Genomic DNA, 14,666 nt, shown 5'->3' with positions numbered 1-14,666 from the left:
AAAAAAAAAAAAAAAAAAAGCGCTACCTGGCGGTTTATGGGTTTTTTTGGAAGGTGGGTTGATATAGGTGGGGATCTTATGGAACAGGCAAAAACAAATCCCGGGGCGCGGTGCAGGCGGCCAGGGCCGTGCCCCGCAGCTCGGCGCCGGGGGGGGGGGGGGGGGCAGGCGGGGATGCTGCCGGGGGAGGCCCAGCCCCAGCCCGGGGCGGGGGGCGATGGGGGGAACCCTCTTCTCCGTCCCCCTCCTCCGGCTGGACCCCGCCGGCAGCCGCCGCGCCCGCAGCGCCGATGGGGCGGGCGGCGCAGTCGGCTGCGTTTTGGAGCCGGGTGATTTCTGTCGTCCGTCTGTCCTTCCTTCCTTCCTTCTGCCCCCTGCCATCCCCCCGCGAGGCTGTCGGGGCGTTTCGGCACCGGGAGCGGGCGGCGCTGCCCCGACGGCGCCCACCGGGACCCCGCAGCTCCCGGCCCGGCGCCGGGAGAGCCCCCTACAGCGCTTCTCCCGCCGCGCCCCCCCTTTGCCCTGCCCTCCCTGTTTGTTTTAGTTACGAATTTGTTGTAGGTACCTGAGCCGGAGCCCGGGGAAGAGGCAGAGCGGCGGCTGCCGGTCCCGCCGATGGGACGGAGCCGGGGCACGGCCGGGCGGGCGGCAGCCTGAGCCCCGGCGCCGGGGCTGCGCCGAACAGCCGCGGGAGGAAAGGTGCGTGGGGCTGGGCCGGGGGCTGCCTCCCGTTGGGGCTGCGGGGACTCTGTGTGCGTGGAACACAGCCCCTGTCGGGGGTGCTGCGGGAGGAGGAGGGGGGTGTCGGCTCCCGTCAGGGCTACCCGGGGGGGGTGTGTGTGTGATGGAAATCGTCTCCCCCAGGATCTCCCTGCAGAGTCGGGGGGAAGCCAGGCCCGGGGGGGTCGTGCCGGCGCGTCGGGGCGCTGCCGGACCCCCGTGCTCGGCGGCGGGGTGCGGATAGGTGCGCGGGGGCCGCGGCGGAGCTCTCCCGCCTAGGTGTGAGCTGATTATTCAAATGGGCAGCCGAGGACCTGGGGATTGGAGGCTCGCCCGGCCGCTCCGTGCTATATCACTCGGGCACCCACGTCACTGCAGCACTTGTCCTCCTCTTCCTCCTCCTCCTCTTCTTCCTCCCTCCTCCCTCCTCCTCCTCCGGCTCCTCCATCGCCTCCGGGCGACTCTTCGCCGCGAAGCACTGCGAAAACCCACCCAAGGAGCAGCAGCGAAAAAAAAAAAACCCCAGCCCCAGCGCCGCTCGATCCCCCCCCTTCCTCCCTCCCTCCTCTTCCTCCTCCTCCAGAGGCACCGACGGAGGGGAGGGAGGGCTGGGGACTTTTTTTTTTTTTTTTTTTTTGGGTTGCTCTCTGTCGTCGTTTGTTGTGGCTGTTAAATTTTAAACTGCCATGCACTCCACTTCCAGTATGCTGGGAGCGGTGAAAATGGAAGGCCATGAGCACACGGACTGGAGCAACTACTACGGGGAGCCCGAGGTAAGGAAGGGAGCGGGGGCTCCGCCGCCCCCCGCCCGGTCCGGCCCGCCCCGGCGGGGTCCCCGCGCCATGCCAGCCCCGGGACCAGGGTGGCTGTGGCATCGGGCGGGGCGGGCAGGGCTGCGCGGGGCGCGGGCGGCGCGGCGGGGGGTCCCGGGGGGCGCGGGCCGGCGGGGTGCTGCCGGGCGCGCGCCCCTTTTTCCTCCCCCCCCCACCCCCCCCCCCCACCCCCCCCCCCTAGGTATTTTTCTCGCTCCGGGCAGGGATGTCCCTTCCCCTCCCTCCAGCTCCCCTTTCCTGGATTCACCGATCCTGCTGCCACCCCGTCGCTTTTTTTAATATATATATTTGTTTTTCATTAACGAGAAAAACAACCACCCCCCGCTCCAGGATTTAACCCTTCCCGCCCAGTGGGGCACGGAGCCCCGGGGCTGCAGAGGCTCTTTACCGCCTGCGATCCGAGCGGGGCTGGGGCTCTCCCCCCCCAACTGCTCCCCGCTCGCCGGGCTGCCGTTGTCCTCGACGGGACTACCCACCTGCCTCTTCCCCGTCACACCACCCACCCACCCCCCATCTCCCTTCTCTCTCTCGCTCTCCCCTGCAGAGCTATTCCTCGGTGAGCAACATGAACGCGGGGCTGGGCATGAACAGCATGAACACGTACATGACCATGTCGGCCATGAGCACCACGGCCAACATGACGGCTGCCACCTCCATGAACATGTCCTATGCCAACACGGGCATGAGCCCCTCACTCACTGGCATGTCCCCCGGTGCAGGGGCCATGCCTGGCATGGGCTCAGCCGGTGTGGCAGGGATGGGCGCCCACCTGAGCCCCAGCATGAGCCCTATGGGGGGCCAAGCAGGCTCCATGAATGCCCTGGCCCCCTACACCAACATGAACTCCATGAGCCCTATCTACGGGCAATCCAACCTCAACCGCTCGCGGGACCCCAAGACCTACCGGCGGAGCTACACACATGCCAAGCCGCCCTACTCCTACATCTCCCTCATCACCATGGCCATCCAGCAGTCGCCCAACAAGATGCTGACGCTGAGTGAGATCTACCAGTGGATCATGGACCTCTTCCCCTTCTACCGCCAGAACCAGCAGCGCTGGCAGAACAGCATCCGCCACTCGCTCTCCTTCAACGACTGCTTCCTCAAGGTGCCCCGCTCCCCGGACAAGCCGGGCAAAGGCTCCTTTTGGACGCTGCACCCTGACTCGGGCAACATGTTTGAGAATGGCTGCTACCTGCGCCGCCAGAAGCGCTTCAAGTGCGAGAAGCAGCTGGCTGCTAAGGACAGCGGCGGGGCAGGCAGTGGAGCAGGCGGTGGGGGCAAGAAGGGGCCTGGGCAGCCCCCCAGCCAGCCCCTCGGAGAAGGCAGCTCCTCAGGGGGCTCCGAGGGCTCAGCCGGCGCCGAGTCCCCAGCCAGCGCCTCACCGTGCCAGGACCACAAGCGTGCCCTGGCCGACCTGAAGGGCACACCGGGGCTGAGCCCTGGGGAGCCGGCAGCCTCACCAGCCCAGCACCTCCTGGCCCCCCCGCATGCCGGCCTGCCCCATGACGCCCACCTCAAGCCTGAGCACCACTACGCCTTCAACCACCCCTTCTCCATCAACAACCTGATGTCCTCCTCTGAGCAGCAGCACCACCACCCTCACCACCACCACCACCACCACCACAAAATGGACCTGAAGGCCTACGAGCAGGTGATGCACTACTCGGGCTACGCCTCGCCCATGCCCGGCAGCCTGGCCATGGGGCCCGTAACGAACAAAAACGGCTTAGAGTCCTCCCCTTTAGCCGGAGAGACTTCTTACTACCAAGGTGTGTATTCCCGGCCCATCATGAACTCCTCCTAAAAGGGGCGAGGGGAAAACCTCACCTGGCGAGGGGGGAAAGCCCCCTGTACCCCCATGCAGTCCCCCATAGCAGAGTGATGGACTATGAACGCTGTCGAGCACGGTACATATACATATATATAGATATATATATCTTTTTTTTTTTCCATTGGCTCCAGATGTTTGCATCCGTTTGGGAAACAGCAGTCGCGTGTCTCGCAAGCATCTCGGCCCGAGCCAGGGGCCGGCGTGTTGGTCATCCCCCGCCGCCGCCGGCCCAAAGCCACCCGTGCCCGGGGGGGGGGGGGCGGCTGCAATTCCCTTGGTTTGCCTTGTGGGGTGTTTTGGTTTTGTGGGGTGGGGTGGGTTGGGGGCGAGGGAATGGGGAGAAGGGGGTTTCTGTTGGGCTTTTTTTTTTTTTTTCGTTGTTGTCGTCGCAAGGAGGTATAAATATATCTATTTTTTTGTGTGGAAGTGACGAGATAAAAAACAAACCATAAACAAAACGAAACCCTCCTTCATTGTGAAACCCATGCTAGTTTTGAATCCGAGGACCAAAAGTCTTGTAATGTTGTAAAAAGGGGGATAAGTGGGTGGGGGGGAAGAAAAAAAAAACCTATGAAAAAAATTAAAACAAAAAAAAAAAGTCAGGATAGGTCGTTGTAATTGAAACAAACACTTGATGTTACCGGGAGAGTAAACTACTTGGATCTGATTAATTTATCGTTTCTGTATGCTTTATTTATGGCTTATAAATGTGTATTCTGGTAGCGACTAGCCAGATTTTCACAGAACTATATTAAAGTGTTATTGGCGGTTTTTTTCCCCCTGCTTCTCTGTTCCTCTGGGACTCGCCCGTCTCCGCTGCCGCCCCCGCCGGGACCCCCGCCAACCCCGGCCCTGCCGCCCCGACGGCGCGGCCCGCAGCTCCCACCGGCTTCCCTCGGAGGGGCTCGGCCCGATGCGGTGGGTGGAGGGGGGGGTGTTAGCGGGTGGAGAGGGACGTCCCGGGGGTCGGGAAGCCGGTGTCCTCCCGCAAACCTGGGGAGCGGGGACCCCCTTTTCCCTCTGGGGAGGGAAGACCCGGCACGGGACCCTGCAGCCGGCATCGGCGCGGGACCCCTGGCCCCGCAATTAATTAATTGGGGCGGGGGGGACGGGCATGACACGCACTGGGGCTGGGGGAGGTAGCGCATCGCTGCCCTCGCCGGGGCGGCCCGGGGGGTCACCCCGCTACCTCCGTGGAGCGGGTAAATGGGCGGCGAAAGGAAAATAAACCAGAGAGCTTTTTATTTTGCCTTTGAACACCTCCCGGCGGCTGAGAGCCTCCCGGCTGGGCCGCGAAACCCCCGGCCGCCTCGCCGGCACCCCCGGCAGCCCGGCCGCCCTCCCCCCCTGCCCCCCCGGTCCCCCCGTAAATGCCCTGCCCATCTTCCCAACCACTTGTTGTTTTTCCCACGCGTTTACGGCAGTCATAGATGTTGCTTTCCGAAATAACATTCAAATCCTTCTTAAAATTCCTCATTGTCCGCGGGAAGAGAAAAGGGGAGAAGGGGAGAAGGGGAAAGAGGCGGGGGGGTGGGGGGGGACCGGGGGACCCTCCCAAAAACAAAACAGGGATCCAGCCAGAAATCTGTCCGTCTCTATACGGCAAGGACACACACGTTGTAACCGAGGCATGCAGCGCGCCTCATTAGCACATAAAAGGCTCCCGCGGGGACGGAGCACGGGCGCGGGGGTGCCGCCGGTTCGGGGCGCGGGCGGAGGGCTCTGCCGCGGCTCCCCCCCACCCCCGCCGCCGCTCCGGGCCCGGCCGAGGGGCCCTCCGGCTGCCGCGCAGGCACGGCGCTCCCGCCCCGCTTCGGGGTGTTTTTTTCTTTTTCCCCTTCCTCTGGCCTGGTTCGCGTTGAAATGTAAGGATGAGGATTTGAGGAAAGGGTGGGGGATGGCAAAAAAAAAATAAAATCCCCATGCTAAACGTTATTTCTTTTCCTTTACACCCCCCGGCATTTTTCTCTCCCGCCCCCCCCCCGGTTCGCCCGCCCCCAGCCTTTCTGCAAGTGCATTCTGCTCCTGCCGGTTTAAGCAACTGTGATCTGTGAATAAACAAAGTCAGTAAACAAAAAAAAAAAAAAAAAAAAAAAAGGGGGGGGGGCGGAATCTAGATCCAAATTCCAGGAGGGTAAACTTTCAACACCACGTCATACTTCAGCAAATTTACACAGATATTATATTGCGTCCCTTTCCTTCCCCCCCCCCCCCTTTTGAGCCATTGTGCTTAACTGAATTTTATAAAGCTGATCGATATCTTGGTAAAATATTCATTTTTAAACTAGCGGGCAGCGAAATCTTTGCTCTGTGCTAAAGTCAACAGTAGCACAGTTCCAGCTCCCATAAATGCCGGGATGGTTCCAGCTCCCGCAGAGCCGGGCGCGGCGGGCCGGCGGCCGGGGCGCAGGTAGGTGACACCCGCCGCTCCTTCCCCGCTTCCCGCTTCCCCTTCCCCTGGAATTCCCACCTTCGGCTTCGCTCCCATCCCTCCCTCCTCCTCCTTCGCCTCCCCAGCTGCCCCGGAGCCGGCGGGGAGCGCCGGCGGCGGCAGCGACCGGGCCGGGGCTGCGGCCGGGCCGGGGGCGCAGGGGCTGAATGCTCACCGCCGCTGCGGCCCCGGGGCCCGGGGGGCTGACCCCGACGCCCCCCCCTCCCCCGCCCCCGGCTGGGGGCCGCCAGCAAGGAGGGAAGGCGCGGTGCGAGCGGGGAGGGGGACAGAGGGGTGCTCCTGGGGGGCGGGGGGCGGCCGGGCCCGAGCGGGGACGGCCGGGGCGGCTCGGAGCGCCCATCCTGCCCGTGACAGCCCCGGCCCCCCTCGCTGGCGGGTCAGTCGTTGTGGCTCCCTCGGAGGAGGTGGGAGAGGGCCGGGGGCGTGCGGGGCCGGGCTACCTCCTTTCTCCCGTTCCTCCAAGCCGGACACTTTTTACAATTTTTTTCAATTTCTTTTTTTGGTCTTTTATCCCCCCATCTCCTTTTTTTTTTTTTTTTTTTCCTTTCGTTGTCCTCCGTGACACTTTCTTGTTCAGGGCTGGGAGCGACCACGCCGCGTCCGTCCCACGGAGGGGCATTTCTGCCGTGTCCGTGACAGCGGGGGCAGTGCCGCTGCCGGTGCCGGGCAGGTCACGGCCCGGGTGCCTGCTCCCGCGCGGGCGAGAAAAAAAAAATAGGGCCAGAACAATATGGGGGAAAAATAGGAGGGAAAAATAGGTAAAAAAAATAGGAGGTGGGGGGAAATAGGGGGAAAAATATAGAGGGGGGAAAAAATGGGGAAAGAAAAAAAAAATCCTCGCCCATATTTCCTCGAGCGAGGGGAAACTGGGAGTTTCGGCGGGGACGGCGGCGCTTCCCGAGGTCCCGCTCCGCGCGCGGGCACAGGGCACGGCCGCGGGGGGGGCGGCCCAGGACAGCTGCCGGGATGCTCCCGCGGTACCGGAGGCCGGGCGGGCGCGGGTGCCCGCGGTGCTGTGCCGGGTCACATCGCCCCGGCGGGAGGGAAGGCGCACGGCGGCTAATGGGCTCTCAATAATTCATAACAGCCCGGCCCGCTCGTAATGCGGCTCCCCGCGCTCGCCAATTACTTGTCATTAAACGCCTGTCGCCGGCGCGGGGAGGGGGGACGCGAGCGGGAAGGGCCCGGCCCGCGGATCCCGAGCATCCCCCGGGGGCCGCGCTGGCCGCGGCCCGGCCCAGGCGGGGCAGAGCGGCTCAGCTCCCGCCGCTCCCGGTGACCGGGCCCTGCGCCGTGACCCCCGGGGGACACCGCCTGTCTGCCCGCCACTCCCGGCTAGTTTTTCCCTCTTCTCGCAGCCGAGCATCCACAGCTTCCTCAAGTCCGTCCCCCCCCCCCCGACTCCCCCGGCTAACGGCGGGGCAAAGCGCTGGGCTCCGTTTCGGCCGCTAATTCCCACCAAACCGAACTTTATTTTTCGGGGGGACGGCTGGATTCAGTGGGATGAACTAGGGGCGGCTGCGGGCAGCGGGGGGGCAGCGCGGTCTGGGCACCTCAGCCGCCGGCCCGAGCCCCCACACCAGCCCCGATCCCCCTGCTCGCCTGCCCGCAGTTATATATATTTTTTTCCCTGACTTCCCATCCGCGTGAAGGGGGGGCGGGGGGAAGGCACTTTTAATTGTTCGGGCCTCTAATGACATGCAGCGATCGCTCAAAAGACATCAAAGCACAAAGAAGGTGGCACAGCCAACAGTGGGTACCACGTCGGGCAAAGGGGGGTTCACTGCCCCCCCCAGCTGCCTCCTCCCCGGGATAACGGCGGTGCGGGCCACCGGCCCTGCCCGCCTCGCCGCCAGGGCTGTAGGCAAAAGTGCATTTAGCGATGATCTTAAAAAAAAAAAACAACAAAAAAAAAACAACAAAAAAAACCCAACAAAAAAAACCCAACAAAAAACCAACACCGGACAACTCGGGGGTGAGATGAGTCTAATTATTGCTGGTTCTAAAAAGAGCTGGAACACCCAAGTAGGGCTTAACTCGTCTCCTGGGAAACTGATGGAGACCTATTTTACAAGCTGTAATTCTGCTTTAGACTATTGCAGGCTAAAGGCAGTTCACACTATCCTCTTTCTTCTAGAAATAGTCCTAATCCTATATTTCGGCCGGGCAAAGTCCGCTTCTGCTCCGCACTAGATTAATCCAGAAACCACATAAAACCAGGTAGGGAAGAGGATGGAAAAGGGGAGGAGGAAAAAATCGTTCGAAGTTTGTTACCTCTGCCCTGCCTAACCTTCAAAAGAGTAAATATTAAAGGATGATGCAGAGCCCGCCGGCTCCTTATGTGCGGGACAGTTTGGTGGCCAGCGGCGCTGGAGCCGGGGCGCCGGGGCCGGCGGGGGCGGGGGGGCATCGGGGGTGTATTTTTCCGCTCCCTCGCTGCGGTCGTTCTCCCAGGCTCGGGCTCCCACGGCGGCGAGCGGAATATTTATCCTTTCCCGACGGAGCCGGGGACGGCGGGGTGGACAGCTGGGGGAAAAGGGGAATTTGGTAGGTAGTTATGTTTATTGGGGGGCGGGGGGGGGGGGGGGAAACCACAACACCTTAAAAAGAAACCAAGCCAAACCAAGCCAAAAAAATCCAAAATAAAACAACAACAAAACAAAATAGAAAGAAAGTAAGAGAAGGAAAGAAGGAAAGAAGGAAAGAAAGAAAGAAGGAAAGAAAAAAAGGAAGGAAGGAAGGAAGGAAAGCGGAGAAAGAGAGAGAGGGAAAAAAAAAAAAGAAAAAGCAAGCAAGGAAGGAAGGAAGAAAAGGAAAAAAAAAAACAACAAACGAGTCCGCTCACAGCCCCGGCCGGGCAGCACCATCAGGGGGTTTTTCCCAATTATTCTTTTAGGAGCACTCGTGTCCAGGGCTCGGGCTGTGTCCGGGCACAAGCTCCGCTCTAAACGACGGGGACAGGTTTTTGGTGTTTTTTTTGCCGGTCGGAGGGGCTTGACCCGCCACCCTGCCGTGCACCTGAGCAGCCAAGGGAGCAGGAGGGTACGGGGGGAGATGCCCGGGCAGAGCCGGGGGTGTGAATCGGGTCCGTGAGGACGGGAAAATCGGCAGCGAGCCCGGGACGGTTTTTTGGATGGGTGAACGGATGAGGAGATGGAGGAATGGAGGGAGGCATGCAGGGATCCACGAAGGGAGGAAAGGAGGGATGGGGCGAGGGATGCAGGGATCCACGAAGGGAGAGAGTGGTGGATGGAGGGATGGTTAAAGGGATGAATGTAGGGAGGGAGGGAAGGAGTGATGGAGGGATGGATGCAGGGATCGATATAGGGGTGGATGGAGTGACGGAGTGGTGGATGGAGGGATGGATGCAGAGATCCATGGAGGGAGGGAGTGATGGATGGAGGGATGGACGCAGGGATCGATTGGTGGATGGATGGACAGAGGGAGGGAGGAATGGATAGAGGGATGGATGGACGGATGTCTGGTGTAACGGTGGGATGGATGGCATGGCGGGCAGCGGTTCGTCCCGCCGCTGCTGCCCGCAGGGCCTGGCCCCCCAGCCCGCAGGGCGCCGGGGGGCGCGGGCACCCTGGCGGGGACCGGGCGGGCCGGGAGCCGGCGGGAGATCGCGGGGCTGCGCGGCCGGGCGGCGGCGGGGGCAGCCGGGGGGGGCCCGGCAGCGGCGGCTCCGCCGGGCCGTTATGTTTGCAGGTGCAGCCGGGCGTGAAATTGCATGTTAAAAAAAAAAAAAAAAAAAAAAAAAAAAAAAAAAAAAAAAAAAAAGAGAAAGTTGGTTGTTTTTTTTTTTTTAAATCCCCGCAAATGACGCGGAGGCGGCTCCGCGGGGGCAGTGGCTGGAGCGGGGCTGTGGAGGGGGCGACTGGTCCACCCCCACCGCCACCCGCGGGGTTTGCGCTTTGCACACGCGTGTGCGCTGGTGTGCGGGGCACGGTCGCTCCCGCCGCGCCGGTGCGCCCCGAGCTGGGGCCGGCAGCTCCCGCCGGGCCCCCGCCGCCGCCCCGCGCTCCCCGTTCCTGCCCGCCTTGCACTGCAGTGCCCTGTCTTCCCTTCCCTTTCTTTCCCTTTCTTCCCTCTTTTCCCCACTTTCTTTTCCTTTCTTTCCTTTTCTTTTAATTTATTTCCCCCTTTCCCCCCATTTATTTTCCTTACTTCTCGTTTCTTCCCCCTTTTCAGTTTCTTTCTCTTTCCCCCATTCTTTCCATTTTTTTCAGTTTCTTCCCCTTTCCCCCCTTTCTTCCTCTTCTTTCCCTTTCCTTCATTTCCCCCCTTTCTTCCCCTTTCCCCCCTTGCTTTCCCCTTTTCCCATTTCCCCCTTTTCTTTCCTTTTCCTCTAATTCTTCCCCTTTTCCCCCTTTCTTCCCCCCCCTTCTTTCCCTTCCCCCCCCCCCCCCCCCGACACTCACAGCTCACCCCTCCTCGGAGCCCACAGCCCCTTCCACTCTATCCAGTTCCCCCCAGCCACAGAGCCCCTTGCCAGGCACAGAGCAGCCGGGTAAGGCTGTGGGCAGCCCTGCTGCCACAAGGATGGGCACTGAGTGAGGACCACAGCAGTGGGTCCCCCCTGCTGCTCCCTGACCTACCAGGGGCTGGGTTTTTTTTTTTACAAACCACAGGGGCAGAAAAGCCCCCAGCATAACTTGCTGCAGGCAGCACGGGCTTCTGCCACCAGATCCTGGCTGCTGGGGGATTTCTACCTGTCCCGACCGTCTGCCACTGCCAGCACCATCTGAGTAGGGCCAGAGCAAGGTGCTCGCCCCTGGCTGGGCAAGGAGTGGCTTTCTACAGGTTTTTGACTCACACAAGCAGTAAAAAGAATGAGCCTCGTCCCTCTGCAGCAGGAAAATAGCTACAAAGCGCCAACAGCACGGAGAAGTGTAAATGTGGTGATTTTACTTCCCACCTGGTACCAAAGGCATCAATATTGAAGGATTCTGGAGACCTTGAAATGCTTTGCTTGTCACCAACAGCCTTCTGCATGCAGCAGGGCGGCCGCGCAGTGCTCCGCCGGCTGCCGGCACTTACCTTCCCCTTCGCTCTCCTGTATTTATTTTAATAACGGCACAAGGGATCAGTGTCAGGGGTAGCTGGGGCAAACTTCTGGGCTTCGCGGAGCGTGCTGCTGCCATGTGTGCATCCCTTATTAAAGCCACAGATTCCCATCTCCGATTGCCTCTTTGTGTCTGTACTTGTATGTGATACCTGTGTCACGCTCCAGTAGTTCCTGACAGGAATGGGGGGAAGCGTTATCCTGGCCTAGAGGAAGCTTAAGAAAGCGCTTTGCCAGGATGGATCCTTTCAGGCTTCAAGGAAGTGGGAAAAAATAATCGTAACAGCACCTTGAGAAAGTTGAGGAGTTAATTAATGGAGCTCTTTGAGGGATGCACATTGGTGCTATGCTGAGGGGGAGCTCAGAAAGGGTTTTGGAGAGGAGAACGAACTCTGACAGCCAAAAATGCTCCCAAAGTGATGAGCAAACTGCTTCCGATGCCAAAGCTTTCCTACCATGCCCTACTTTGGAGATCCCCCCCTTTCCTCTGCGCCACGTAACCATTGCACATGGCAGGGATGTTTCTATCCCCAGTGGCAAGGAAATGGGTGTCCCACAGGAAGGGATGGATGTGCAGATGCGTGAACCTGTTTGCTTTGTCGTAGGTTTGCAGCGGCGTAGCTGCCCTACTGCCCTGCGTGGGGCTGTGCGTGACTCCCAAGCTGATGGCCTGGGAGATGGGGGGGACAAACACGATGGCCCTGGCGGGGGAGGCGGGGGGGGGGGGGGGGCCGAAGGTGAGTTTTGTTTCAAAAGGGGTTGCCAGCGCTTTCTGTCACCCCTGGGTCCAATCTGAGACATCATTAGCAAACTAATAAAATAGCTGCAGATGTTGAGTCAATGGCAGAACATGTTTCTCTAGAGCATCCTGAAAAACTCTTTGGTTGGAAAGTCATCAGCCTGCCCCTGATTTTCCCTTTGTTTCATCTCCTTTCCTACCTGCCTCCCCCCCACCATCGCTTCCTTCCTGTCTAGATTTTTAGGGGGAGAAGAAGGAAAAAGGCTGGAAAGGGCCTTTTGCATAAGGAAAGGCAAAAATCTGATGCCTGACCTGGAGAAATGCCCATGTCCAAGCCCACAGCACAGCTGTCAGAGCCAGGAGACGTGTAGAGGCCCTCAAAGAAATAAAATCAGTGGGAGGCAGGTGCTTCCCTGCCTGTCGGCTGGAGCGGGGCTGCATAGTGCTTTCCCTTGGCATGAGGATGCTAGGAGGAGGAATACATCAACCAGGGTGACAGGCTCTGCCGCTGCAGAAGCAGGGACGGGGGTTCCGCAGAAATAAGAACACCCCGTGCTCGGGGTGTGTGTGCGTGTGTGTATCTGCTGAAGTGCCTCTTAACCTTTTCTGTATCCTGTTACTAGAGGGGAAAAAAAGACCACAAGGAGTTCCTGCTTCTTCACCTAAAGGAAAAAAAAGGGGGGGGGGAAGGAAAAAAAAAAAGAGAGGATGCTATTAGCCAGCTCTCCCAAGACTTTGGGATCCATGAAATCAGCAAAAAGCCACATGCCAGCCAGGCCCTGGGAAAGGGAGAGGGGGAGAGAAGGCACCCAAGCTGTGGCAACAGGACAGGGCACTTGATCCAGGCTCCTGGGGCTCTGGGCTGTGACATTGCCAGGGCAGGTATTTTAGCTGCTGTTAACACAGCAGCTGCTGGTTCCACTGGGGGTGTTGAGGCTGCTTGAGCAAAATCTGTACCCATTGATGCATTTTTACAAAATTGGGAGCATTTTCCTCTACTGCGCTATGTCCTCTGCTCCCACACCCCAAAAATGTTACTCCAGTTTACACATTAACCCAATTCAGTACACCTGATCCCTCACCTGATAGCAATATCCTTCGCTTGATGAAAAGGGATATTTTGGGTCAGGAATGGCTCCTGCTGGGGTGAGGTAAGGATAAGTCATCTTAGGAGTAGCTGATGTTTGCAGGCAAGACCATGGAGAATGAGCAAAGGGCTGGGATGCTGTAGGGTTTGGGATGCAGTGGGGTTTGGACAGCTGCAAGGTTTGTGATGCAGCAGGATTTGAGTGAGGTCTGGCAGTGTTTTGGAATGCTGCAGGGTTTGTGATGCAGCAGGGTTTTGGGATGCAGTGGGATTTGAAATGCTGCAGCATTTGGGATGTGACAGAACTTGGGATGTGACAAGATTTGGAGTGCTGCAGGGTTTGGAATGCAGCAGGGTTTGGGATGCAGAAGGTCCTGAGATGCCAAAATGCCCTGAGGTTTCAGGGCTTCCTGCAGGGTGCAGGGGATCTGTCCCTGCTGTGCTGCCTCTGTAGCCTTACTTTCACTCTGTTCCACCCCGCAAGCATGTCTGGGCTCTGCCCAGAGGTCCAGCCTGCAGTGAGGATGCTCCAGGGCTCTGCTGCCTGGGAGCTGGAGAGGGATAGGAGGTGGGTCCGTGCTACAGCAGGGAGCAAAGAGAAAGCCAGCATATTTTTCCCGAGTTACTTATTAACCACTGTTCATTTGACAGGATCAATATTTCAAGCAAGGGAGTAAACACTTAAGAAGCACCACTCTGCTTTGCTCTCTTTTCCTTTGCAAAATGATTTATTTTCTAAAATGCATCTGCCTAGAAAGGAGGCAGCGCCTGAAGCCCGGTGGCTTTTATCTGCGGGATATGCAAAGCACATTTATTTCGTCTTTTATCTCTCATATTGCATGTTGATCCCATACATATAGATTGATTTTGTTCAGGTAGATAATGAAAAGTCAAGTGGAAAATTTACACAAAGGCACTCAGGATCTCGACTTTCTATTGGTATATAAATTGGTTTATTACTTCATTCCCTTAAACAGGGACTTTCACACTGGGGAACACTTTAAAATATATCATGTTTAAACACAAAACCATTTACCTTTCATGTGTTTTTTTTCCATCAGTAATTTCCTCGCCACTTTTGTTAATTACCAAAGATATTTGTGTTTAAACAAGGGTTCGCTCCTTCTCCATCCCTCCAGCAATTCATCTTCCTCCTCTCCTTCCCGTTGCCCGAAAAGTCCTAACGGGAGATTTCCAAGCCGCCAGCCGTGCCCACTGCACTGACATGTTGAGTGCTGGGGATGACAATGCCTTGGGAGCTTTTATTAATTCCCTATAAGCGGCTTTCATTTCGCCACCCTCGCCTGGCGTCAGGCGCGCCGCCGAGGCGGTGAATAGAGGGCACAGTATGTGAGAGCACAGCTTGGAACAAAAAAACCCCAAAACCCACAACTAAAAACCCCACCAAAAAAACCTAGAGGAAACATTATTAATAAACATCTTCTGGACATTTGGTGGTTGGTATAGGCTGCTCCAGCTTAAAGCAATTAATTCAGGATACTGACATAAACTCTCCAGCTCTTTGACAGCTTGGAGCTGAAATAAAAATGCTAGTTCTCCAGGGAAAAGGAGAGGATAGTTGGCTCTTTTCTGGACTGTTTGCTTATAGGCCCAGAGAGCAATCTTCCTCGCAGAATGAAATGCAAGGACACAAACAATGTACCAGGGAGAGAATAGGAGATGGGAATGAACAGTTTGAACTATTTGCTCAGCAGAAGGGCAGCCACAATGCTCGGCCAATGGCTTTCCCATGCATCAACCCGGCTTCTTAGCCCCTTTTGTTGTTCAGCCTCTTCCTCCGGCCAGATAAGAGCACAGCTGCGGTGTCGAGGCTAAGTCAGGCCTTCTACTTATCCACCCAAATCTCGCCTCGCCTCTACTGTATTTCCCCCGGCGAAACGCCCTCTCCCTGTATCAGAGATGCGTTTGCCCC

The 14,666-nt window shown here is 58.4% G+C and overlaps 1 protein-coding gene and 1 long non-coding RNA gene across 4 annotated transcripts in view; both read left to right on the top strand.

Moving 5' to 3' along the window:
* The first annotated feature begins 571 nt into the window (after positions 1–571).
* FOXA2 (forkhead box A2) lies at positions 572–3,688 on the top strand. Of its 2 annotated transcripts, XM_037405973.1 has the most exons (3): positions 572–699; positions 1,424–1,493; positions 2,098–3,688. In XM_037405973.1, the coding sequence occupies exons 2-3, from the start codon at positions 1,425–1,427 to the stop codon at positions 3,358–3,360; spliced, it is 1,332 nt and encodes a 443-aa protein (XP_037261870.1). In that variant the 5' UTR covers positions 572–699; position 1,424; the 3' UTR covers positions 3,361–3,688. The 2 variants fall into 2 exon arrangements, with proteins under 2 accessions (XP_037261870.1, XP_037261869.1); XM_037405972.1 differs by lacking the exon at positions 572–699 and having other exon boundaries at positions 1,368–1,493.
* A 1,919-nt stretch (positions 3,689–5,607) lies between these two features.
* LOC119156169 overlaps positions 5,608–14,666 on the top strand; it is a 48,246-nt gene continuing 39,187 nt past the window's right edge. For both annotated transcript variants that reach the window (XR_005106989.1, XR_005106988.1), the window contains exon 1: positions 5,608–5,797. This is a non-coding gene — a long non-coding RNA (uncharacterized LOC119156169). The remainder of the gene's footprint in view (positions 5,798–14,666) is intronic.

This window comes from Falco rusticolus, chromosome 12 (genome assembly GCF_015220075.1).
Source record: "Falco rusticolus isolate bFalRus1 chromosome 12, bFalRus1.pri, whole genome shotgun sequence".
Lineage (NCBI taxonomy): Eukaryota > Metazoa > Chordata > Aves > Falconiformes > Falconidae > Falco > Falco rusticolus.
The sequence above is the reverse complement of the archived record's forward strand: the minus strand, read 5'-3'. Positions and strand labels throughout refer to the sequence as shown.

Coding starts and splice junctions, on each gene's coding strand:
- FOXA2 (XM_037405972.1), top strand. CDS start 1,407: ATGCACTCCACTTCCAGTATGCTGGGAGCGGTGAAAATGGAAGGCCAT. Junction 1,494..2,097: donor ACTACTACGGGGAGCCCGAG/GTAAGGAAGGGA, acceptor TCTCCCCTGCAG/AGCTATTCCTCGGTGAGCAA.